The sequence below is a fragment of the Mytilus galloprovincialis genome, chromosome 11, assembly GCF_965363235.1.
Source record: "Mytilus galloprovincialis chromosome 11, xbMytGall1.hap1.1, whole genome shotgun sequence".
Lineage (NCBI taxonomy): Eukaryota > Metazoa > Mollusca > Bivalvia > Mytilida > Mytilidae > Mytilus > Mytilus galloprovincialis.
The window spans coordinates 42,566,819-42,594,604 of record NC_134848.1 but is presented as its reverse complement, the minus strand read 5'-3'; the positions used below and the strand labels follow the sequence as shown (position 1 = coordinate 42,594,604).

The 27,786-nt window shown below is 31.0% G+C and overlaps 1 protein-coding gene across 9 annotated transcripts in view; it reads left to right on the top strand.

Annotated features, from left to right (window-relative positions):
- Positions 1-27,786, top strand: part of LOC143052197 (neogenin-like) — an 86,629-nt gene that overhangs the window by 14,882 nt on the left and 43,961 nt on the right. For all 9 annotated transcript variants that reach the window (XM_076225172.1, XM_076225169.1, XM_076225171.1 and 6 more), the window contains exons 2-5: positions 4,731-5,048; positions 7,563-7,755; positions 24,291-24,427; positions 25,866-26,150. In XM_076225172.1, the coding sequence (XP_076081287.1) occupies positions 4,973-5,048; positions 7,563-7,755; positions 24,291-24,427; positions 25,866-26,150 (691 nt within the window). In that variant the 5' untranslated portion in view covers positions 4,731-4,972. The remainder of the gene's footprint in view (positions 1-4,730; positions 5,049-7,562; positions 7,756-24,290; positions 24,428-25,865; positions 26,151-27,786) is intronic.

Here is a 27,786-nt window from a genome sequence, read left to right as displayed (position 1 = left end):
AATTAATTTATAATTATTCTAATAATTGCAATTATTATTGAATCTACCTTCAAAAGACAGTTACTTAAAATTTGTTCAATTGGTAAAAAGGCCATAATTGTTTGATCCATATTTTACAGTATGCCCTGAAACCTGAAGAAAGATATATCATAAAGTGATTATTAAATTTAACATGGTACAGCTGTTGATTAGAGGGCTATATATATATACAGCTAATTAAAAGGAGGACTGACAGGGCAAAATAAATTTAAATAATTAAAAACAAGCACATGTTATTGTTATTGTGATGTCAATTTCATAAATTTATGACACTTATCATCTTGGGATTTAATTATCCTTTCTGTGGTTTTAAACTTTATCTATGTACATGTCAGTCTTATCTTTGTAACTGGAGGATTACATACAGAAAATATAAAGTGAGAATTAGTTTGATACTTAATTTATGGAGATTTTGTAAAAATGAAACATGTGAGATAAAATTTTGAGTAATTGTTGAATCATTTAAAAATGAATTGCAGTGAGTTTACATATATACATTTATATTGGAAATAGGTTATTGAGGATAGAACATTTGTGACTTTGATATTTGTATCATGTAGTTTTAAAATATTTATTGGATAAATCTGATATAAATACATGTCCTTAAGGTAAGAAAATAATAAAAAAAAAACATAAATTAAAATGAATTATTATATTTGTAGACATATATCAGATGTTTTTGAAAAATGTTACTTAAGTTCCTTTGATGTCTATAATTGATCCACTTTTTAAAATTATGTTTAATGTACATTAAAGACAAATGCATCAATTATTTGAAGAGTAGAGATTTTATTATTTTTTTTAAGGTTAGGTATTATGGACAACGACTGCAACAATTATCCAATTCCCATGACAAATTATTGTACTGTTTTATGAAAAATGTTAACAGTTTGACTTTCATTCAATATCTTATGAATTGAGAAGAAAAGTTCAGGATTCAAATTGGGGAAAAGTGTATGAAAACTACACCTTAGATTATATAGGGAGTTCTTTCTTGAGAAAAGGAAGGTTGGGTCTTTTTACACAAAGAGTAATAAATATTCTTAAATGTTGGGTTTTCTTGAGGGTTGAATTATTGGAAAGTTTCTGAACTTGACTCAAGTTACTGTTTCATGATCAACAGTCATTAAGGTCATATGGTGACCTCTAGAATGCATTTTTTTTTAGCTCCTTTTAAGCAAAACTATAATAATCTGTAATTTTCCACGATTCAAAAGTTATAAAATTTGTATATTATCTGGATTTTTACTTAGGAAAGCAATCATAACTAAAACCCAACGGAAAGCATTTTACAAGTTTTTGAGATAACAAAAAGTACAATTAAACACTGTTCTATAGAGGAGGATGTGTATGGGGGTTTACAGAATAGAGAATAACGGGCAAAACAAAATTTAATAGAGAACAATGGGGTGCCAAAATATAAAGAATAAAAATTCAAAACTGGATAAAAATATACTGATTACAGAAAAAGAACGATATCCAGAACACAGTGGTCAAGTATTTGCAGAATGGCCATTATTGTTAGAGATAAAGAATAATGAGTGAGAAAATTAAAGAAAAACAGAAATAAAGGATCCCCCATTCCTACCCTCTTCTATAGAGTTTATTGTTAATGGATTGTCTGATAGTTAATTTGTAAAGAACCCATTCAAACACAGATAAATCTGTAAAGTTTGAATTCATTTAGGTAAAGTCCTGTTGTAAAATTGTAAGAAAACTTGTTAACTGCTAATAAAAGTAAATAAGCCTGCAATTACATGGCTGATGGGGCTTGGAGGAGAGAACGTAATTAACAGGTATATATCACAATCTCAGGTGTTTTCAGGTGGTAATTAGGTTGTATGTCATTCTAAAGTAGGAGAAAGTTTGACGATTTTCCAAATTCTCAGACAGTTTCGGAATTAATGTAGAATATTGATTCGTTACGGTTACATGGAGAAAAGCAATTGCAGGTTGGTCTGAACCTTGATATAAGATGTTAATTCTTGCAATATAGGCAGGTAAGGTCAGGTAATTTCTAGACTAAACATTTTTTTATTTTTTTACCCTTATTCTACTGTAGTACGTTACGCATAAGGCTAGGATTTTTTTTTTTACAGCGGATGACCATGATCATCTGATGTTCAATAATTCAGTACTTTGATTTTTATTGATAAGGCCAAAATAAAATAAAATCTTGTGGTTTTAATCTACTGGTAAAGTAATCTCAGATGGAAAAATTTATATATATGCATTCAATTTTTCCTGATCTTGACCATTGCACTTGCAAGTTGTCTGAATTTTTCAGTTTAGTACAGTAGTTGTTTAGTTGGTAAGGATTTGTCTAATTCCTGGCTAACATTCTAGAGCCATTATGTTGAAGGTCAGCTACAAACCATCAATAATGTCCATATGTTTGTGTTGAGGTGTATAAATTAGTTGCTGAAAAGTTATCAAAATTTTTGCTAGGTATGTAATTAGTGAATACTATAGTGTCAGCGTGACATCCTAATCTTCAAAGAAAAGATTAGAAGTGGAAGAAAAGGCACTAAACAAGAAAAATGTAATTATCCCAGGGGGTGCTGAATATTTTGCAATCTTTGCAAGGTCTAATTGGCTTCAGATGTTTGGCTAAGTGAAATTTTGTTGTGTAGGTACACTTACTATATAATTATGAAATTCAAATTTTGCTTTCATTTATTAAATGAAATAGCAGCAGTTAGTAAAAAGTTTAATGTACTGTTAAGTGCAACAGAATATGCGTTTTATAATAACAGTTGCAGATATGCTATGTTTCAAAATACCATTGAAATCTATTATAAGATTTATTTCACACATCTGATCATGTTAGGCCAGGGGTTTCATTATCTTTCATGTTGACTGGTACTTTCCATGTGTCTAGGTGGTACTTTTAAATTTATTCCATGAATATCTTGTATAAAAATTCCTACATTTAGTCGGTACTTGTCAATAGCATAGGAGAGTAAAAGTACCGGGTACCGCCTCCTAATGAATGGCCTGGAACTTAGGCTGGTTTTTTTTGCAGAATCGAGATACTCTAAATTGAAAAATTTCATTAAAAATCTATGATTGGATATTTAGATCTGACAAAGCATGTTAGCCCAGTATCTTTATGAAATTTTCCAATTGTAGAATTTAAAAATCAAAATAAGACAGAATTACAATAGTGATGGACAAAGAAAAGTCTGTTAATATGTATAGAACTGATATTCTTATGTTGTATCTTTTCTGGCATATATGATAAATGAGGACATCGAACAGGTCAGCAATCTTGAACTCAATCAATGAAGGATAAAAAATCTCTGCATTTATTTTCTCATTATTTCACCAAGTCTGTATAGAAAATGAATAGACCACCATTCACTGTAACAGTATATTGATGCAGAGGGTAGATATGATAAATGGATGTTCTGCAGTTCACTGATCTTGAACTTCATACAAGAGAAAGGGGAGACAACCTACCAATTATCTCCCCTTTATGAGATATTGATGAAATTTTAATGAGTAGAATTATGTTCCCTAGATGATGGATGAAGTTAATATTAATCAAAATGACTTAAGCTTATTTTTTCAAGATGTTCATGTTCTTAATTGCATGTATGATGAATTACAGGTGTAAACATGCCATTTGTTGTGGCTTAGATTCTATTGTTGTTTTAAATTGAACTCAGTTTGACTGCCAAGGTTGGCAGTACCATAGCAAACATTGAAAAGTTCTACAGATTCCAGTTTATTTTCAAGTAAACATAAATCTAGCAAGGACAGCGATATTTTATAATCTGTTGTGGATAGATATTAAGCTGAAGAATTGATTGTTATATAATTAAGACTAACAGAATAAAACATGTAGTTTTGTACAAAACATCTATTTTATTAGAAGTGACATTTTCCGATTGTGTGATTGAATGTCTAAACTTACAGGGAATTTCCCTCTCATTTAACTAACATTTATCTAATCAATTAAGGATGTTACAAGTTGCAAATAATGTATGAACATGGTAACCTTAGCCCGTTATGTAAGCATAAACTTTGAATGGTATTGGAAATTTTAGTAACAAAATCTAGCTATATTTGCTCACAAAAATGAAGTAAGATCATCATAATTAGTCTGTACCTCCTATAATAGTTGAAGTATAAAGTGGCTAATATCTTGTAATTTGATTATATTTTTAAGGAATGTACTTCCTACAACAGTTTAAGTATAAAGTGGCTAATATCTTGTAATTTGATTATATTGGAAAGGAATGTACACTTGATATATTGTCTGAGGAACCTTGAATTCTGCAAAAAAAAACATAGATAAAATTGTTAGTTAATTATACAGTGTTCAAAGTAAAACAGTTTGAGTGATGGCTGCAGTTTTACCAAGGGGTTTATTAAAATTATCATTAAATGGTGAAACTAAATTGGATTAGGCTCTCACTTGTCTTGATATCTGAAATATTTTTGGCCAGTGCAAGTCTTTGGAAATATTTTGACACATGTTTAACTATGCTGTATGTGTTAAGTAGCTGCATGTGTTAATTGTTTTGAAAATGGAATGTGAAAACAAAAACAAAATTTAGAAATAGTAAACAAGCAATGTGAAGCATCCAGACTCAACTGTAGACAGTTTTAAAAGTATATATATCTTTATTATATTGACATGATTTGTAACAGATTTCTGAAATGTTTTACATTTTCTTTTTCAGCAAGAACATCAAAAGCATGTAATTAACACAGTCAACCAACAAAACCATTCAATATGGATTTCAAAGTTTACCATGTGAAATATAAGATTGGATAAAAAGGATACAAGTAACCATGTAGAATTATATATATAGTTAATAAGTGTTTTTATTCAAATTGACAAAGGGAGATAATTTATTTGTGACAGAAAGGGTAGACAACTCCATAAAGGGAATAATTTTGGATTTATGTTTATTTTTCTGTGATGCTCAAAATGAGAGAAACATTTTATGTGACGTTTTCACTTTTTGTGATTTTGGATGTTTTACAGCAATTGTATGGTAGGTATTGGTATGACTTAAATGTGAATACTTCTTAATGTTTTTATTGTGAAAGAAAGAAACCAGTTTGAATGTTCGGTACCCATACTCAATGGTTATAAAAAAAAAAGATATTATTAGACAGACAATCGACAAAAAAAATTATCCATATAAAAAAGAAGATGTGGAATGATTGCCAATGAGACAACTCTCCACAAGAGACCAAAATGACACAGAAATTTAAAACAACTATTATGGGTCACTGTATGGCCTTCAACAATGAGCAAAGCCCATACCGCATAGTCAGCTATAAAAGGCTCTGAAATGACAGTGTAGAACAATTCAAACTAGAAAACTAACAGCCTTATTTATATAAAAAAATGAACAAAAGACAAATATGTAACACATAAACATTAAACAACAACCACTGAATTACAGGTTCCTGTTTTCCTACATAGCAGTGGCGGATCCAGGGGGTGGGGGTTTGGAACCCCACTTTTTTTGGCAGATCAATGCATTGGGAGCATATAGTTGGAACCCCGCTTTACTCTGGGTTGGGAACTTTTTTAAATGGCTGGATCTGCCACTGCTTAGAATGATAAAACAAAGTGGCACAAGTTTATCATAGATCAATTTATAAACTTTTACTTATATAATGTATTTGTAAATGTTCAGTCATTGTTAAATTATATTTTATTGCCCCTGTGATTCATAAAACAAATGACATTTACACACTTAAATTCAAGGACAGTTCAGAAATTTGATATTCATTGTTTCCCTTAGCAAATCAGAGTAAAAATTTATGTACACAAGTCTAAATTGAAAACTACGTTCAAACCTATGATTGCATTGGATAAAAACCGCAATTTTTACATGTATGCAATGTCAAACAAATTTCGTTGTAGAAGGGTCTAAATACAGCACAAACAACATTTTCCAAAAGACCAAAAAAGTGAAAAAGTATATTTAAACAAATATAATATATATATCTACATAAATACTAAATAACTAAATATTGGAAATTGGGACAGATAACAAAATCCCTTATTAAGCTCATTGAAATAATAAAATGCTTCTGTAATTTTTCTCTTCTATAAGTTAGATAAACCGAAAACCACAACACTGAAATAACTGCTTATTTGTATTTTTTTAAGACAAGAGACAAGTGCGAAATTCTTAAACAAAAATTAAGACTAGAATTAGATAAGTATGAACATTACATAAATTTTTAGCCTGCTATTAAAACCCTGAATCAACATTATAGAACTCATCTTGTTGATAAAACATCTTTTTGTATGTTTATATCGAAAAATCAGATCTTTGGCTTGACATATCTGATCGTGAATTCACTGGTAATTGGGAAAAACTGTATTTACATAGACAAATCTCTCCCTAAGGATTTTAAACTTTTTGAGCTACGTATATTTCCCCCCTTGTGGAAACTGACTATCCTGGTTAATCAGAAACTTACACGATTATGAGCAATCAAAACATTGCTGATGAAATTTGTTTTTTCACAGAGGCATGACAGATTCCATATGTTTTCTTGTCTAATGTTCCAGAGAAATAGATTCGACTGAGGAGTTTATGAGATGCTAAGATTGATGCTAATATTTGTTTCTGATGGCTATTTGCCTTGAAAAATAGTTTTAAAAATTCATCCATGTAAAATAAAAACATTACTTGTTTACGACATTCCATATATATGTTGCCATAAAGTACATCTTTGAAATAGATTTTACTGGCTGACAAATATTTGTTTCTGATGGCTTTTTGCCTTGAAAAATAATTTTACAATTTCATCCATGTAAAATCAAAACAACTTGTTTAGGACATTCCATATGTTGCCATAAAGTACATCTTTGAAATAGATTTAACTGACAAAGTCATGTAATTGATGCTAATATTTCATTATTTGTGTCTGATGGCTATATGCCTTGAAAAAATGATATTTAAAGTACATCCATTATAAAGTCAAAACAACTTGCAAATCTGACAACAACACATAAATGTATTTACTGAAGATAGGCAATTAAATCAGAGTTTACAGCTCTGTCTTCAAAAAACAAACATTAGTCCTAACGTTACACGTGCACTCAAATTCAACCAATACAGCTATTATTAAATAGAAGATGTGGTATGTATGATTGCCAATGAGACAACTATCCACAAAAGACCAAAATGACACAGACATTTACAACTATAGGTCACCGTACAGCCTTCAACAATGAGCAAAGCCCATACCGCAGAGTCGGCTATAATAGGCCCCGATAAGACAATGTAAAACAATTCAAACGAGAAAACTAACGGCCTTATTTATGTAAAAAAATGAACGAAAAACAAATATGTAGCACATAAACAAACGACAACCACTAATGTGGCGGGATTAAAGTTGGATTTCACCTCTTACCTTACAGGGTTAGCAAACTTTACCAACATCCATTGGTGTCTTTAAAGAGGACAGGCCATTACACTTCTTTTAAAATATTATATTATGATTATAATTATGTTAACATTGTATTTTAATTTTTTCAGCTGTTGATGTGCCAAAATTTACCGATTTTTATTTCTCTGTGGAACCAACGAATGTGATAGCTATCAGGGACCAATCAGCACAGTTTGATTGTGCTGTCTTTGTAGGGGACTTAACTGCTAATGGGGAGATAACTCCTACAATAGAGTGGATTAAAGATGGCCAAAAATTAAATTTACAAGATGATAATAGAAGGTTTGTACCACTTCCAAAATGAATAATTTTAAAAACATATTGTTTTGCCTAAAAATCTTTAGATCATAAATGTTCTTCAGAGACAGGTGGTTTAAAGAACCAAAAAGAAAAAATAATGACCTATACATGTACATGACAGATATTGAACCAAGAGGTGTTAAAGTTGAAGACCTCTGAAATTTACAGACTTTAAAAAAAAGCACCATTCTGATTTGGTTGAAATTTGACTGTTAGGGATTTTGTTTGTGACAGATATCCACAGATTGACTTGTTTATGACATCATAATGTTATTTGACTTATGGAACATGCGTCAGTAAATTGTGCAGCAGGACCTGCCTACTGTTCTAAAGTATTATAATAATTGGTCTCTTATTCATTCTTCATTTTATGGAGTTGCAATGGACACGTTTGGCCAAGAAAGACATTTTATCATGTTTATATAAGATGTCTTTTGATTAATCGGTTTTGAAAATTTACTTTGTTCTGTCTCTTAGAAGACAGATATATCCCCCAAGATCAGTCGTCCTTCCTTATTCCTTAAACATTAAAATGAAAATGACATCGAAATGCAAAATTTGATAAGCTACATGTAAATTGAAATTTTACTATCAATATTATTCAATATTTTTCTGGCAATAGAAAAAAAAAATATCCTTCTTTTATATCTTGATAGATGGATAATTAAATTGGTTTTATACATTTTTTGTTAGAAATGATTAATATTCAGCATAGCTTTAATTAGTTAACAGAATTGAACAATTTTAATGAATTGCATTAATATTTGTTGACAATATGGGCATTTGTTAGCATGCAATTTTATCATTAAACTGATTAATTTGAATGACAAAATTTTCTTGCCTTAGTTGAAAAGTATTTTTGTGACAGAAGTTAGAATTGATTAAAGAGAACCCTACAACAATCTTAGTTCATAGAGAAATGGACGGGATTGTTATCTAATGGTTAAATAAATTATTACCCAAGAATAGACTTTATATGGAAAAGAGAAAGATTTATAGCTTAGATTTTTGTAATTACATGGGTATTTGTTTATTTTGTCAAATTGATTATTTCTTTGTTTGCAATTACAAGAAATCATTTCTACAAAATGGGGATATTATTCACAAAAGAAAGAGTTATTGCAAAAATGTAAATTTTTTCAGTAATAAATATTTTAATGTTGCCATGCAGTACATGTGAACCATGATCAGATTTCTTGAGACTGGAGGAACAAAATTTTCTGAATCTTACATGTGTTTAAACATGTTTCCTTCCAAATTCTTGGTTTTAATGCTTATTTTAATAGGAGGAGGATCTGAAATGGAACAAATTTCTAGTTTACCAAGAAAATAGGAAAAAAATTAACATGCCAAAAAGTATTTAAAAATAAACAGTGTGGTAAATTAAAAAAATTGTGAATTTAAAATTATAGGAACACATTAAGTGCATGCTGCAGCTGTCGAGTCTCTCAGTGCTTGTACATGTAGTAAGAACAACATTTTATAAATAATACCACTAAATAATCAAACTAGAGGCCATCTCACATTTGCAGTGAGTTTTTGCTCTACATGTATGTTGAAGGCATTACAAATGACCTTGAGAAGGAACAACACTTTACTGTTTGATGCACACGTTGAGTGATAAACCATACCCGTAGCCTCGGGGGTTCGGACGAACCCCCCTTGAAAACAAATAATGACTGTTAAAGTCAACGTTCTGTTCGATTTGTGACTGTTAAAGTCAATGTTCTGTTCGAATTGTGACTGTTAAAGTCGAGTTTTTGAGGCCAAATAACCCCCCTTTGGAAATTTCTGGCTACGGGCCTGTAAACTATATTCCTTCTTTTCTGTTGTAATGTACGAAATGCATTATAATTTAATTTTACCTTGTAGAAATACATTGTTCAAAGATTTTCAATTATAGATAATTAATGAAATGTAAATGATGAACATGTAAAATTAAGCAATATATTAATAATATTATTGAAAAAGATGTCAAGTTTACTAAAAACCAGAAGAAGAAAAAATCATTATGAAAAAATGTTTTCAGAATAGCAAGTTTAGCTTGCAAATTTATTGAATATTATTAACTTATAAAGGAATAATTAATAATACAACTTGTAAAATAGGCCATTAAATAAAGTAGATTTAGATAAAAAATTATGTGAAGCCTACTAAAAGGGAGAAAAATTATTCATTTATAAAAATTGTTTTTAAACAGCAATTAAGACTTGTTATTTTATTGAAAACCAATAAAAATGACTATTTACCAGAGAGAAAAAAAATTAAATGATTCATATAAAGAACTTGGATTTAATCATATTTGTTTCTCTTTTTGTCAGCTTTCATTCTTTGTTTAAATGAATAGGGACTTTGTAACGTTCTTAATATCTCTTTTCCTGTTTTGAAATCATTATCGATATTAATAATATCAGGTATTATGGTAAATTGCAAAACATAGAAATGATCTAAATGAAATTTTGTATTAGGCACTTACATGACTAAAGAGTTAGTTGACAATCTTGATAAAAAGTGAATCATCTTAGTACATGACAAAAGAAGAAAAAAAATGATTATAATGGTTTCGTAATTATTATAATTAAAAATGCCAATATGTCTGTCTCCTGAATACATCTTGGCGCTTATAGCTGTGAATAACTTTAAGGTACAAGTTAGGGGAAAATGTGTTAAATTTTGTGTAAAAAAGTTGAAATTTATAAAAAAAAACAACAAGAAAATTAAAAAAAAACCAGTTAGGATTTAACAGTTTTAACAATATATCATGTACATTAGACTAACATTTGATGGTATTTTTAGATTTTACAATAAAAATTAATATTGTTACCCTATTATGGCCTCTATTTTGCAACATTGAGGATATCGGGTCATACTAGGTGACGAGTAACATGCAAAATGCAGAAAAGAATAATTATTTTATCTAATTGTCTACCAAAGTTAATCTGGTGCTCTTGCATGATATGATCAGCAATGGAGTTTTTGTCGTCGTTTCAATTTTGTCTGTCTTTCAAATTCGTTCATCCAGCGTTGTGTTGTATCGGTTCTTTTGAAATGGGATTTGAATGTGTTAAGAAGATTGACTTCTTCCAACACAGAGGATTTTTACTTTTAGTTGATTTAACTTTTTAAATAAGATTGTATAATTTCACAGCTTTGCCTCCAGATATAATAGCATTGAGCTATTGTTTTATAATATTTTAACAATGTTATTTAGAATTTATCTGACGATTGTTAAAAGGAATTTAACAAAGTAATCTTAAATCTGATTTTAATAACGGTATATTGGAAAGTAATTCAAGAACATACTCTAATATTAATAAATATTGCTACAAAAGCCTAGCCACTTTACAATGTAAATCAAACTGGATTAAAAAATCAATTCTTATCGGTAGATTCAAAAGGGAATCAAAAATAAGAAATTAATTTCTTTCTTTGTCTGAAGAGAAAAAAATCGTGGAATCCAGTGACGTGTAAAAAATCGTCATTCGTCCATGATGTGTTTTAGTTTAACAGATGGCAAAGGTCTCTCTTTAATACATTCGTCAAGTTTAAATAATTGGTTTTACAGGCAACATGGTTTATGTAATAGATTTGTCTTTTATTTTTATAGAAGTGCCAGTATAAATTTGGTAATAGTGGCAGTCTGTTTGATAGTCTTTGTAATTTTTGGTCTTTTTGACAAAGGCGATATAACATTTCTTTAGAACTCATTAATCTGTGACAGATGTGAGACTCAGAGGAAGAAGCTATATTACAATATCTTTAATTCTTTATTCCATTTTTATGACTTTTTCCAAGAAATTTTTGTCAAGGAGGAGTGAAAAGAGGTATTAGATATTGTCAATGAGACAGAATCCCAGATCTACACAAAACATTTTATTGAGTTTTATAAGTCAGTAAGAGATCTCCCCTGTTTAGGCCCCTGTCTTGCCAAATTAAAGACATCTTCAAGTGTGAACACTATGTATGAGTTTTGTTGCACAATAAAGCATCTTTATGCAGTAATTTAGAGACAAATGAGTCTTTAATCTGTTCAGTTTGTTTAGATTTATTGAAATGTGCAAAAGACATAACCATGCTGTGCATCTGTTCTATGGATTGTTTGTGTAATATTGTTCTCTGATTTGTCATTCAGCTGCAGACAACTAAGTTGATTGATTGTTTATTTCTTAATGCCTCTTTTGCATACAATGGATATATTGTGGAATGGTGAACATGAAAAATAACAAGAGTAACGCTTGGAAAACTAATTTGCCTTGGCAGAAATCTTTATAAGTGCACTTCATATTTTTTTTTCATTTGGTGTTTTTTTCATAAATCAGGTTGATGATTGTTTAAAAGTTGTCATGTTTGGGCCTTAGCTTTTGTAGCTAATGCTATGCAGTATGTGTTTTGCCCATTGTTGAAGGTTGTAATGCAACTTAATTATGTGGCTAACATCTCAATCCTTAGAACTCTGGTGGATAGTTGACTGTAGTCTTATTGGCTATCATACATACATTTCCTTATTTGATATAATACTAAATAAGCCTTCCAAGGTATAAAGAATTGGTGCATCAGAGTACCTGATAAGATTTATCTTCAGCAGAAACACTAATGTAAGCAAAGCAACAATTGAATGTTATGGATGTAGAATAAAAATGCCCAAATTATTTTTGAAAGATTTAGTAGTTTTAGAAATAGACAAAAGCAGAATTGTTCTTAGATATTTGTCCGTTTGCTTGTACATATTATGACATGTGGATAAACGTGAAATGTAATCTTTATTTATGGTTGTGACAAGATGTCAACCCTGAAGGTCAACTTGAATGACATCCACACAAACTTTGAATAAATTCGAGATTTACACAGGGATTTAAAACTTCAAAATCTATTCACTTACAAGAAATTAATTTGATGTTTAAACATTTAATCAGAACATGAAAATTATTTGTAATCTTTTATGCTGAATGCTCTAGTTATTTAAATTGACAGTCAATTTTTTTATCCAATATTTTTCAGATAAAAGCTAAAATGGATGTCGTTAATGGCCAATTATTAGATTCAATACATGTAAAATCCATTTTCTGATAAGTTTCATACATAAGATATATTACATTTTCAGTTGTAATAATTGAAAAAAGCCTTGAAAAAAGCCTCAAGGGTCTTTTATTTGTGGACTGTATGGAAATTTGTTTGAAATAACAGTCTTTTGTGTACATTTTTCACTATTCACAGTTTCATCTCCATGCTAATTTTAATTGAAATAACAAATAGTAAGAGTTGAGAAGAAGATAGAAATCCCTTGTCTATGACATAATTTTAAAGTTTTTTCATCACAAAATGATCATCCGTAATTCTAAAAATACATTCACATGGGAGAGAAAATTTGAAATTATCTCAAATTACTGTTATTGGTGTAACAGCCAATAGAAATCCCATGTCTTTGACATAATTTTAAAGTTTTTTCATCACAAAATGATTATCCATAATTCTAAAAATAAATTCACATATGAGCAAACATTGATATTATTCTAAATTACCGTAATTAGTGCATTTGTCTATGAATTATTAAACTAAGTTACATGTAGGTGTAGGGAAGATTTTAATATTTCACTTTGATTGTGTTCAATGCAGACAATGATATACGGTATACATGTACCAGTATATGGATGTATGTTTATGTAGTCTTCTTGTGTGTTTGTCTGTTTGTCATCTGTTGCTTGTGCAGCTCTGTTAGCCCAACAAATTTTGGAATAAACTGAATACATTATTGTCTTCTTTTAGTGTGGTGGGAGTGCCACATTATATTAAATAAAAAGTGCTGGTTTTCATTTTAACTAAACATAATTGAAGCCTGCCTCTGACATAGGGTGCAGTATTTTCTCACTGTGTTGTAGACCCATTCAGGTGATCTTGTGCTGTTTTCTGTTCTTTGGTCATGTTGACACATTCCCTCTTTTCCATTCTTAATTTTATCACCAGCCTCAATTTTGCAACAATAAATAGAGAACTTTGTAATAATTTTTGAATTTACAGTATTCAACAAATATCACCATTCAGCAATGAACCTTCTATTCTTCATCAAAACACTCAATTAAGGTTAAAGAGGTGGGGATAACCACTTTTTTCCCAGTTATTAAGGTAATGAATTACCAAACATTGTTGTTTGCAATAAATACTAATCTCTAACCTTAGAACCCCTACAAAGTTTGTTTATCAAATCTTTAATTGAATATAAGTTGTGTAATAAATAAATCATTATACATTTTTTGTACTGATAAAGGTAATTACCATTTGATTATAATTTATGTGTTTAAAATTCAGAGAGCTTATCATAAACTTTATCTTGGGTGGTAATTGAATTTTAAAAGAGTTAAGAAGGAAGATGCATTTATTAGAAGGGGGAAAACTGTCCTTCATACAGAGAGTAAAATATTTAAAAAGGGGAGCTCACATGCCAATGCATTGTTTTTGTTGTAGTATTCATTTGAAGTTTTCTCTTTGAATTGTTTCAAATATATTAATCTTAGTCCTTTGCCTTACTTTATGGTATGGCATTTCTCTTATTGTTGAAGGCCAGTTGTTGACCTCATTTGGTGAGATGGATTATAAATGATCTTTTGCTGCCCTGTAGAAAGTTAAAATAGTTAACAGAGGGAGCTACTGTCGATGAATTGTTTTTTGTTGTTTATGTAGTATAAATTAGAACATATTAATGTTTTCTCTTTTGAATTATTTCATGTTTTGTTATCTCTGGACTTTTATAGCTTAAAATGTGGTATGCATAATGCTCATTGTTGAAGGCCAAGTTGTAACCATTATTGAAGGGGTTCACATCTTTGTCATTTGGTTACATTGACAGTTGTTTCTATTTTAACTTGTAGAGAAGAGAGCTAATATCCAGATTTATACCTCATTTCATAATGGACAGTTATATCTTTGCTTTGTTCATGTAAGAAACGTTTTTCTAGCCAAATGTCTGCCACCAAAATTAAACATGTACACAAATTAAGAAATACAGTCAAGTTTGCTGAGGCCTCTGTTTTTGGTTAACTGGATTTGAATGACCCCTGTTTGCATTTTCTTTCTCAATAGAAAGCACTTTCCTAATGTGATGTTATGACAATAATAATGAGGTTACCCATGGGATTATTTTACCCATAAATCATCAGTATCATAATAGCTTCCTGATGACATATCCCATCATGCATGATAATGGCAATAAAATGTGAGGAAAGGTCCTTAAGGTCATCATTTTAACTCATAGTATAACTGTTCTGAAGTATTGGATATGGATGTCAATAGATCCTGATAAATTCTGGTCTGTTTTATGATGCAGAAAAAGATTGTGAGAAATTGTCTGAGGTTTTCTGGATTATTCATATTGAATTGTGTACTGTGTATTGCATGTTCGACAAGATGTGCACAATTGTAGAAAAATATATTGTTTTTGGTCTGCTAACTAAAAGTCTGATGTTCATCATAAAAAGACGTGTCAATTTGTGACAAAGTTAAATAACTGTTCAATTTAACTCTTGAATGATAATGAATACCCAGTAGTCTTGTTCTAATAACTGAATTTTTAAAATTCGGTCAGGTCCTATTATTGATAGCTTCAAATATTCAACATAAATAGATTTGTAAATTGTGTAATAAATAAGATTTTTTGTAAATCAAATTCTCTCGAAAAAAGTGAATTGTCTAGTATTGTTCTATTGACTGAAATTTATTGAATTTGGTTTACTACCGGTAACTTATGATAAAAGCTTGATATTCAACATACAATTATTTGTAAATTTGTAAAATAGTTGATATTCGGTCAAATTAACTCTCTTTCTAGTTTTGTACTATCCAATAAGTTTATACATCTAAAACATCCTTTCTATTTATTGAGATCCTTTCATTGACAAAATTGCACTTGACAAGATAACTTGATGATTTTTGCAAAAGCCAATGTATTTTTGTAATTGAAATTATCTACTCCAGACAAAATTGACATCTGTCTACAGTGCACTGTTTAATCTTGTAAAAACATAGATGTTTGTGATCTTTATTCAATGGATGTCTGTCTCATTTAATGGTTTAATAGAGTGGTCTCTTGTCTTTATATCCTTTGATAAGGGTGTCAGAGTGTGTTTCAAAAGGTAATAGTTTGGCGGCAAAAGTTTGATGGGCCTTTCCATGAGTTAAGCTTAAACTAGTCTAGAACTAAATACCTGTAGAAAATGTAGGTGTGGTGGCTTCTCATCTTAATACCTTTTGAATAGGGTGTCAAAGTGTGTTTGAAAAAAGTAATAGTTTGGCGGGCCTTTGATGAGTTAAGCTCTAGAACTATTATACCAGTAGAAAACGTAGGCATGGTGTTTTTATTGTCTTAATATCTTTTGATGAGGGTGTCAAATTGTCTTTGAAAAAGTAATAGTTTGGCGGGCCTTCGATGAGTTAAGCTTAGACTAGTCTAGAACTAAATACCAGAAGAAATCGTAGGCGTGGTGTTTTGATTGTCTTATAAATATCTTTTGATAAGGGTGTCAAACAGTCAGAGTATGTTTGAAAAGGTAATAGTTTGTCGGGCCTGTGATGAGCTAAGCTTAGACTAGTCTAGAACTAAAAACCTGTACTGGCTGTAGAAAACATAGGCGTGGTGTTTTGATTGTCTTAATATCCTTTGATAAGGGTGTCAGAGTTTGTTAGAAAGGTACATGTAATAGTTTGGTGGGGCCTTCGAGGAGTTAAGCTTTGACTAGTCTAGAACTAAATACAAAAAGAAATCGTAGGCGTGGTGTTTTGATTGTCTTATAAATATCTTTTGATAAGGGTGTAAGAGTATGCTTGAAAAGGTAATAGTTTTGCGGGCCATCAATGATTTGAACTTAGACTAGTCTAGAACTAATTCCTGGAGAATCATGAAGGGGTGGTGTTTTGACTGAATGTGAGTGTTTCAATAAGAGCCGGTCTCTGCAAGTGCTGATTCTGTTGAATGGTTAATACAATTTAGTTTTGGGACATTGATGAGTTTAACTTAATGAATATAGGTGCAGTGTTCTGAGAGCACCAATTGATGCAAAATTTAAACTTGCAAATATATTTATTTTAGAAATAACATCTAGAAAAAAATTTAGTTTGTGAATCTTTATGAGCTAAGCTTTTCTAGAACTTTATACCTGGGGAATAAAACAGACACAGGGTCGGTTGTTCAGTGTTCCAGTTGATGCAGGTCTCTGCATTATAATTTAAAATCGCCAATATATATTCTATTTTAGTAATGACATCTAGATTAGAGGGTTCTGTTTGAAATTGATATAATTTGGTGGGCAGTCATGAGTTCCACTAGTCATGGGCCGCCATGAGAATACGCTAGTCATGTATAACTTAATACCTGTAGAATAACACAGACAGGGTGGGGTTTTCAGTGTTCCAGTTGATGCGGGTCTCTGCAAATTTTAAACTTGCACTAGATAATCATCTATACTACATGTACATGTACAGGTTCCTTAATTATGCCACAATATTAAGTACAATGTACCAGAACTCACTGCTTGTAGAAATTGATGATAATCTGAATTAAAATAAATTGAAAAAAATTGAATTCCAATTATAAACTAGTATCTCAATTGTTTGTAAAACAATTGAAAGGTCTTTCCTGTAAAAGTGATGTTTTCGTAATGTACTTTGTACGACCTTTCGTTTGATATACGACAAGCATACCTTCTGAAACTTTTCGCTTTTTACAATTAATGACCCCATCGGCCTACATTTTCGAGATCGGAAGTATGATATATGTACCATTTAAGACTTGGTGATCTTTCATTTGATATGCGACAACGCCATGTTCTAGAAAGTTTGGTTTTTGTAACTTATAACCCCATCCAACTCATTTTTGGAGGACAGGAATTTGATATTTGAAATGTACACAATATGACCTTTCATTTGATATACAACAACCTTACCTTCAAAGAATTTTTTTTTTTTGCACTCAATGACCCCATCCAACCCATTTTTTGAGGACGTTAATTTGATATTTCGAAGTGTATGCTTTATGGACTTTCATTTGATATGCGACAACCTAACAATTTTGAGAAGTTTGAAGTTTTGCACTAAATGACCCCACCCTGCCCACTGGGATGAAAAAGGGGTTTGAATTTTTTATTTTTGAGTAGAGCTCATTAAGACCTTCAATTTGATATATCATATGACCCCATTTGACAAAGTGCAAAAAATGATGCAATATCAATTATATAAATAGAAGTTATGAAACTTACAAAGTCAATGCAAAACTTGAAAATTTCAAATTGAATTTTTGGTGTTTTTTTCCATGGAATGTTTTTGGTATTTGGTCAAACATATAACTATGTTAACCTCTTCAATTTCTTAAACATTTTAGGTGGTAAGCTGTTGTTGATTCAGAAATACATGCCGCCGCTCGCAAAATTTCAAACTGCATTATCTCTAAAACGACAATAGATATCTCAAATCTGTTAAATAATAAATGATCTACAGTTGACGGACAACATTATAGAAAAAGAATTGGGACAATTTCAAAGTTCACCAAGGTCACAATTAATCATCAAATATATGATGCAATACCAAACTTAAGAACGGGAAGTCGTAGAGACATGGGACTAGCACCATTCAACTCAGGATCACTTAACCTTTCAACTATCACAAGGTCAAGGTCATTGTATACTGTGAAGGTCAAGGTGAAATTTCATCATGACCTGATATTGACCTCAAATTGAAGGTCTTACATTACTGATCATCTTTGCAGTTTATAGTAGGTTGATATCTGTTACCTTTCAAAAGATATACACTTGTAACTATAGTTTTAAGAATTGTGTTGTTGTAACTTTTGAACAGACAGTCGGACATTGTTTAGCTTAATGTATAAAATGTAGAGCTCGTCGAGAGGAACATTTTATACACAGTATGAGTGCAGCAAACTCTTATAGTTTTCTTAATAAGCAAGCTTGAAATTGCAGCGTAATTTCTTTTTGCACTCGGTGACCTTTGACCGTGGTGCAAATTAAAGGTCACATGAATTAAAGAATATTGGTGAAGGTCCCAAGTCTCTACGAATTCCGGTTCTCGAAATATAATTTTTCCAAAAATGTATAATTTTGCAAGGGAAATAACTTCTTATCAGGGAAAATAACCTACAATTTTTTTATGTTTATTAACATTGCCATCTGTTCCTGTACATGCTGCCATTTTCAATTCTATTCTATCTCTAATACTTTTTAAGAAAAATGCAAATAAAAAAAGTGCTTCAAGGGGATATAACTCTCAAAGAGGATGATGAAATCCTACACAGCCTCATCTGGTAATACGTCATAATGAGATCTATCGATGGTCAATATTTGGTCTTGATGACTTCAATAGAACCGGGGGGAGGGCATGTCAAAAAAATGTTGGAAGAAAAAAAAACATTAGAAAAACAATAAGGTCTTTCCCATGTAGGGGAAAGACCTTAAATAGACATTCAATGAACATGATGAACAGCTTTTGGTTATTTACAGTCTCTTAGATATATTTATACCTATATGTTTTCACTTAGACATAAAACTTGTTACAAGATCCATTTAAGCCACAAATTAATCCTACCCTGTCAAAAACATGATAAAAAAGGGGGAGGTTTCAAAAGATATAATTATATTCATTCAGGAGTTTACGATTTCTCAGATTTTCTCTAATTGCATGGAATTAATTGTTCCTGCCATTCAAACTTCAGTATCTACAATCTTGTGGTTAAACATGCTAAAGATGACAGCTGACATGCCTCTCCCTTGTCAAAAATATGGCAAAAATAATCGAAATTAATTGTTGAACCTAACATTTTTTTATCGTATCTTTCATCTTGTGTAATAACAGGCTTTCAATGACAGCAGACCTGCATCATCGATGTAAAAATTACAGAAAAAATGCAATTTGATGATATGATTACCGTAGCTATATTACTGTTAGACATGCAATATTGACGGAGGACATATTGACTGAGGATTGATAGTATCTGATAATGTTGTTGAGCTGTTGTATTTATGAACTCAAGCTGTTCCGCCATATTAAGAATGCTTGATTCAACTTATTATTTGAGAGGTTGAACATGTTTTAAAAAAATTTGAAAGTAAATCTTTAATTTTGTATTTTTTGCTTTTTTTATATACTAGATTATACTGTTTTAATATAGGGTTGTCAGAATTTGTTTGAAATAACAGTGAATTTGTTAAAAAGTGAAAAAGTAGAATGAGCTCTGTCAGAATGAAATTGGTTTGAAAATCAAAATTGTTTTCCTTGCCAACAAATGCTATACAGTGTAGGGGGTCTCATTGGGGGGTTCTGATCCTGGATCCTGCTTATTGTTTTGTCAGATTCCCGTATCCCTCTTACACTATGTACGTAAGCAATTCTCATTTTTTTGTGATTTCTCGTTTCCCGCTATTCTCTTTTACATGTCACGGTTACAAAAAAATCGGCAATCCCGTGTCATGCTTAGACCCCAATGAGACCCACAGTGTATACATGTAGTCCAAAATTCCTAAAGTTTTGTAGTAATCTAGCTTGCTTAAAAAGTAATAACCCTATGATTTTGATAGCGGCAGAATAAAAAGCATCAGATTATTAAATATTTATGAAGTTATAATTAATTTTTCTACCAGTTTTAAAATAGATTAAATATTATCAGTAAATCTGATCATATCTACAAGTACATCTGAACTGGAACATTTCTTATTGATGTTAAAAAACTTAAGGTAACTTTATTAAAAGCGCATAGAGTGCAGTGTGTTCTCCCCAGAGAGAGGAAGCCGCTAATGTTTGGTTCAAAGATTCAAATGAGTGAACTTTGCTTCAGTTACAGAAGTTTTATACTGGGAATGTCTACATAACGGGATTGGATATGTCGTTTTCAAAGCATCAATGCTTGACTTGAAGATTCTGGAATACTTTTGAACTTCAAATATCATATGATGACTTGACCTAATTATAAACATTCATAAAATTCTTTGAAAGAATATTATATGATGACTCGACCTAACAAAGTTTTTTGACTTTATAATGGATGTTGACTGAACATAATTATAAATATTTTCGACATGCTTTGAAGAATAGTAGGTCAAAAAATATAACATGTTTTATTTTAGTATTTTACTATAAAAAAAGTTAATTTTATTATGTTTGTACTGGCTAAAGATTTAATTCTGAATAAAAAAGAAATCATTTTTATACGACCGCAAATTTTGAAAAAATTTTCGTCGTATATTGCTATCACGTTGGCGTCGTCGTCGTCCGTCGTCCGAATACTTTTAGTTTTCGCACTCTAACTTTAGTAAAAGTGAATGGAAATCTATGAAATTTTAACACAAGGTTTATGACCACAAAAGGAAGGTTGGTATTGATTTTGGGAGTTTTGGTCTCAACATTTTAGGAATTAGGGGCCAAAAAGGGCCCAAATAAGCATTTTCTTGGTTTTCGCACTATAACTTTAGTTTAAGTTAATAGAAATCTATGAAATTTTGACACAAGGTTTATGACCACAAAAGAACGGTTGGGATTGATTTTGGGAGTTTTGGTCTCAACAGTTTAGGAATTAGGGGCCAAAAAGGGGCCCAAATAAGCATTATTCTTGGTTTTCGCACAATAACATTAGTTTAAGTAAATAGAAATCAATGAAATTTAAACACAATGTTAATGACTACAAAAGGAAGGTTGGTATTGATTTTGGGAGTTTAGGTCCCAACAGTTTAGGAATTAGGGGCCAAAAAGGGACCCAAATAAGCATTTTTCTTGGTTTTCGCACCATAACGTTAGTATAAGTAAATAGAAATCTATGAAATTTAAACACAAGGTTTATGACCATAAAAGAAAGGTTGGGTTTGATTTTGGGAGTTTTGGTCCCAACATAATAAGGGGCCCAAAGGGTCCAAAATTAAACTTTTGTTTGATTTCATCAAAATTGAATAATTGGGGTTCTTTGATATGCTGAATCTAACTGTCATGACTGTGTATGTAGATTCTTAACTTTTGGTCCCGTTTTCAAATTGGTCTACATTAAGGTCCAAAGGGTCCAAAATTAAACTTAGTTTGATTTTGACAAAAAATGAATCAGTTAGGTTCTTTGATATGCTGAATCTAAAAATGTACTTAGATTCTTGATTATTGGCCCAGTTTTCAAGTTGGTCCAAATCGGGGTCCAAAATTAAACTTTGTTTGATTTCATCAAAAATTGAATAAATGGGGGTTCTTTGATATACCAAATCTAACTGTGTATGTAGATTCTTTATTTTTGGTCCTGTTTTCAAATTGGTCTACACTAAAGTCCAAAGGGTCCAAAATTAAACTTAGTCTGATTTTAACAAAAATTGAAATCTTGAAGTTCTTTGATATGCTGAATCCAAAAATGTACTTAGAATTTTTATTATGGGCCCAGTTTTCAAGTTGGTCCAAATCAGGATCTAAAATTATTATATTAAGTATTGTGCAATAGCAAGTCTTTTCAATTGCACAGTATTGCGCAATGGCAAGAAATATCTAATTGCACAATATTGTGAAATATCAAATTTTTTTTTAATTAGAGTTATCTTTCTTTGTCCAGAATAGTAAGCAAGAAATATCTAATTGCAAAATATTGTGCAATAGCAAGATTTTTTTTTAATTGGAGTTATCTTTCTTTGTCCAGAATCAACTTAAATCTTTGTTATATACAATATACAATGTATATTCACTTTTTACTACCAACTTATAAATTAAAATAATCTTTACCATTCAGTGATAACAAGCAGTTTTTTTACATCTTAATATTTTATGATGTATTTAAATGAGTAGTTATTGTTGCAAACTCCATTAGAAATTTTAATTGAGATTAGTTTTGGAATAAGGGAAAAGGGGATGTGATTAAAAAAATTGGGTTCAATTTTTCTCATTTGAAATTTCATAAATAAAAAAGAAAATTTCTTCAAACATTTTTTTGAGAGGATTGATATTCAACAGCATAGTGAATTGCTCTAAGAGAAACAAAAATTTTAAGTTCATTAGAACACATTCATTCTGTGTCAGAAACCTATGCTGTGTCAACTATTTAATCACAATCCAAATTTAGAGCTGAATCCAGCTTGAATGTTGTGTCCATACTTGCCCTAACCGTTCAGGGTTCAACCTCTGCGGTCGTATAAAGCTACGCCCTGCGGAGCATCTGGTTATTTTTATTTTTGCAATTTAATGAACACTTTCATAAAACCAATGAAACGTGTTTGAATTAAATTATTTATGAGATTTTTCAGTGATAAATATAATTTTATAGGCCATATCATGTGAAAAATGAAACACTTAGATATATAAATTGTCTGGAAATATTTTTACTTCAGGAAACAGTTTCCTGGATTGTTGTCATTGTTGGGGAGATGAAATTATTTATTCTCTCCATAAACTTCCTGTATATGGATATATTGATTTCAAATCATCCGCTGGACATTAATATTCTGTTTTTTATGTTGCACTATAAAAAGCTTGACCATCTCAGTAACCACTGACATATTGGATGGAGGGTCATTTTGGGGGAATTTCAACCATTTTCCCATATAAAAGTACTAGCTGTTTTTATATTGCACATTTTCAATAGAAATTATTGGTATTTGATAAAAAATAATTGTATTTTTGTCAATCTGATATAAATGCAGATATCTGGTTTAAGATTAAAAGGATTAGTATTTTGGGAATTGTGTTTTCCTCTTGTAACCTATTTTTATCAGAACGATTTATCTCTGAATTATAAAATATGGTTAATTTATAAATCATTATTGTCCAGTCATAATGGTTATATTTATAATGACTCATAACTTTCTGAGTTCAAAAGTGTTATACATAAAAGTTGCTATCATGCAATTCTAGTAATTAAGTGTAGCAACAAACAAAACAGAGTGAAATATTGTAATTTTTTACTGGAACCCATAATATACTTATATATTTTTAACATAAATCCAGTTTGCTTTTTTAAAAGAATTACTGTAAACCAACTTATTTTCGCGAGCGATTTATTTTTCGCAACTTTCGCGAGTAGAAAAAAAAACGCGAATTTAAATCGTCGCAAATATGTAAAACTTCAATTATTCCTTATTAAACTTCATCAAGTAAATCAGAAAATCGCAAAATCAAATACCTGCGAAGTGATCTAGAAAGGGTAAAACGCGAAATAAAGTATCCACGGAAATAAGTTGGTTTACAGTATTTAACTGAAGTCTTGACGAAATAAGTAGTGATGACCCGATGTCTATAGACATCTGCCTCTTCTGTTACCGATTATTATTTTGATGTTGTTTTTTTTACTTCAATTTCTTCTGAAGTTTCTGACCATAAGTTAAATAATCCATGAGAGAAGTAGTTTGCAAAGTAAATAAAACATTACAAGAAGATTCATGCACCAAGTTTGGTGGAACATGTTTAACCTATTTTTGCTTGTTCCTTGAAATTTCAGATGGTCTAAGAGAATGTTTTACTTACACATACAAATGTTTGCATGTTGAATAACTGAAGTTCTATTCTATTTTCAGGTTAATACAAAAGAATGGCTCATTACTTATTTCACCAGTTCATTCAGGGGGGACAGATATGGGGTTTTATCAGTGTCAAGCCACAGTGCCTGAGCTTGGAACGCTTGTTAGCAGAAAAGCCTATCTTCATATAGCTCGTAAGTATCAAATATTCTCTTCTTTTTTTTTCAGATATCAGATTTATTATTAGATGATAATGATGATGAATGATAAATGGTGGGTTAAAGAAAAGCATATATCTCAATTGTATTACAAGCAGTCACCATGCTTTGATACAGGCCCATCATTCCAAACTTGACACCATTTGCGAGAATGGTCTTGAGGAAACGATGATAGTCCGTCGGAAGGGGACGATAAATGGCTGACCCGTGTTAAGAGAGAGCCATATCTCTTGCATGTTAAAGACACCCTTGTAGATTTCGAAAAAGAGCAGGCTTATGCCCCTACAGGCAGCACTCGCACCCGCAAAGGGGAAAGGGATTAATATAAGTTGCAAAACTTGTTTCCCAATCCACTATAATTAAATATGTTTAAACTATCCCAAACTTGTAAAATTTGAATCGATCATGTTGGAATTTCAACTACAGGCCAATAGAGTCTTAACAAAAATGTCTCTAAGAAAAATGAGTAGGCCTTGAGGCTACAAAAATGGAGGCTAAATGTCTTCAGGATGTTACTAAAATGAAGATTTCAAATGAGAACTATGATTGAATCATAAAATTCAAAGGTTTGTTTGTACTATGTGCTGTGAATGTAACCATTCTTCAAATATAATTGAGATCAAATAGAATAATCTTGACTTTAAACGTTTTAATGTACTCTTATGAAATGAAAAGAGAAGATAAGCTTTTTGAAGCTGACATGAAAGAAATCCAGATGCATTGTGGGAAACAAAACAACAACTTGTTTCTCATGCAAGGCTGTAATTAAAATAAATGCAAAATTGACATTAATGAGAAAACCATACTTTATGAGTTTAATTATTAACGTCTGTAAATTTTTTGAATAATTTAGCTATAGCTGATTAATTTATAGTATGTAAATATGTATTACACATTAGTGATAAAAACTAAATATTTTGTTTTGTTCATTTGTGTTTTGTACAAGGGCAAAGATCAAATATTAAAATGAAGATGTGGTATGATTACCAATGAGACAACTCTACACCAGAGACCAAATGACATAGAAGTTAACAAATATAGGTCACCATGTGGTCTTCAACATTGATACAAAGTCACTATAGAAAATTTTCTTTAATTTCTTGCTTAATTGTCATGTAACTATTACAAATGAATAGAAAATAAAATTGAGAATGGAAATGGGGAATGTGTCTAAGAGAAAACTACCCGACCATAGAGCAGCAACAGTTGAAGGCCACCAATGGGTCTTCAATGCAACGAGAAACTTCCACACCCAGAGGAGTCCTTCATCGTGCCCCTTAACAAATATGTTACTAGTTCAGTGATAATGGATGTCATACTAAACTCAGAATTATAAAGCATTTTCTGTATCTAGCAGATGTTATGGTGCATTAGTATTTACACTTTATTCATAAAAATTTCACTTTACTTTCAGATTTATCAAAAACATTTCGTACAGAACCACAAGATTTATCAGTATACCTTTACGATGCGGCCATGTTTGGTTGTGTCATTGATGGCGTGCCAAAACCAAACATCTCATGGTACAAAGACAGAATACCGCTGCAAGAGAAGAAAAATGTCCGAGTCCATCTGGACGGGGTGTTGGAAATATACCCTGTACAGTTTAATGACTTTGGTTCCTACCATTGTCTGGCTGAGAATGTAGATAAAAAGATGAGCAGTCGAATGGCAAAGTTAGAACAAAATGCCAATGTTGGTTAGTAGTTGAATTTCATTAATTTGAATTCTGGCATGTACATAACACTTAAATAACAAGAACATAAAAAGCAATATGTAGGGTATAAAATAATAATGGCTGAGACAGCAACCCAACACTTAAACAGCTAAAAGAAAGCTCCTCTTGCAAACTTTCATCAAATTGAAACCTAGAAATGAGAATGTGTCAGTGACAAGTTGACAACAACTCGATGAAAGTGCAAAAAACATTGAGGCCAGGCTTAAATTAAAATATTGTTTGTTTGCCCTTTACCGACCAACCCTATCAATTCGTTCCGCCTGAAAATCTTTTATTTGTATTTACCAGCAAGATTTTATTTTATTTTATTTTTTCGTTCCTACCAAAAATCTAATTTGTATTTCCCGCTCAAAACTTTTTTACCGGAATCCTCGGGTTTTATCTTTACGTATAAGGTCCAGTCCGTTTGGTATCACCTGAGCGTTTGACATGAACACTTGCATTTGAAGTTTCAAAGCATTTGTTTGAAATCGATGTTGAACGCTTTCTGAAATCATGATATGAAGTACGTTACTCTGTACCTTTAAACTTAAAGAGCAGGGTTCATTTACAAAAAAGTTCGTTTGATACAAAAGTATTAACGTGTGTACAAACTAATTTGTAAACGGACTTTGTATTCTATGTAGGGATGGCCTTTTGTGATCCGCATATATCAGAATGATTATGTTAACGATGCTGCTAAATTATTTATATCTGACATGAACCAAAAGTGACAAAACCCTGTAAAGTGGAGAATATCTGGCAGTAAAATCGCCAAGTTTTCCATACAGATCATTTATAAATGTGATGCAAAATACGTGACAATTGAGTTTTAAGTCTTATAGCATTTTTATTGGAAAAAAAGGCACACACGAAATTTGTAACACTCTAGGGACTTTTTCTACTAGTAATATATGTCTGCCCGGATATTATCTTACCAGTACAAAGTTATCTCTTATATATTTTTTTTCAAAACTAATAGTCCCAGCGGAAAACTTATTTGCAAAAACAAAACGGAAAAAAAAATGACATTATGCAGATTTTGTATCTATAAAATAAAATATTTTACCTACCTGCCTACCCATGACAAATAATATACCGAGCCAAGTTATTTTTTTGGGGAAAAAAATAAAATATTTTACCTACCTACCTACCCTGTTTCAAAACATAGGGTCGGAAAAGGGCAAACAAACAATATTTTAATTTAGGCCCCACCTATGGGTCTTCAACACAGTCAGTAAATCCTAAACAAGAGGCCAGCTTCAGCTTCCCTTTAAACAAAATGTGTACTAGTTCAGCGACAATGGATGTCACACTACTAAAACTTCTAAACATATAAATAAACCAGAATTAGAAAAACATACAAAACTAACAAAGGCCACAGACTCTTGACTTGGGACTGGTACATAAATTTCGGAGGTGTTAAACATGTTTTGTCAGGTCTCAAAATCGCTTTATTCGTGCAGTGCATTTTCGCTCTAACATGGTAGTTGGTGCATCAAGTACCTATTTTGATATTTTAATCATTTAAAGAATGTAACATGCAGAATGAATTGAGTTTAATGAAACATGCACAGTGGATAAAAGGGGATATATGTACCGGATAAATATCAAACTA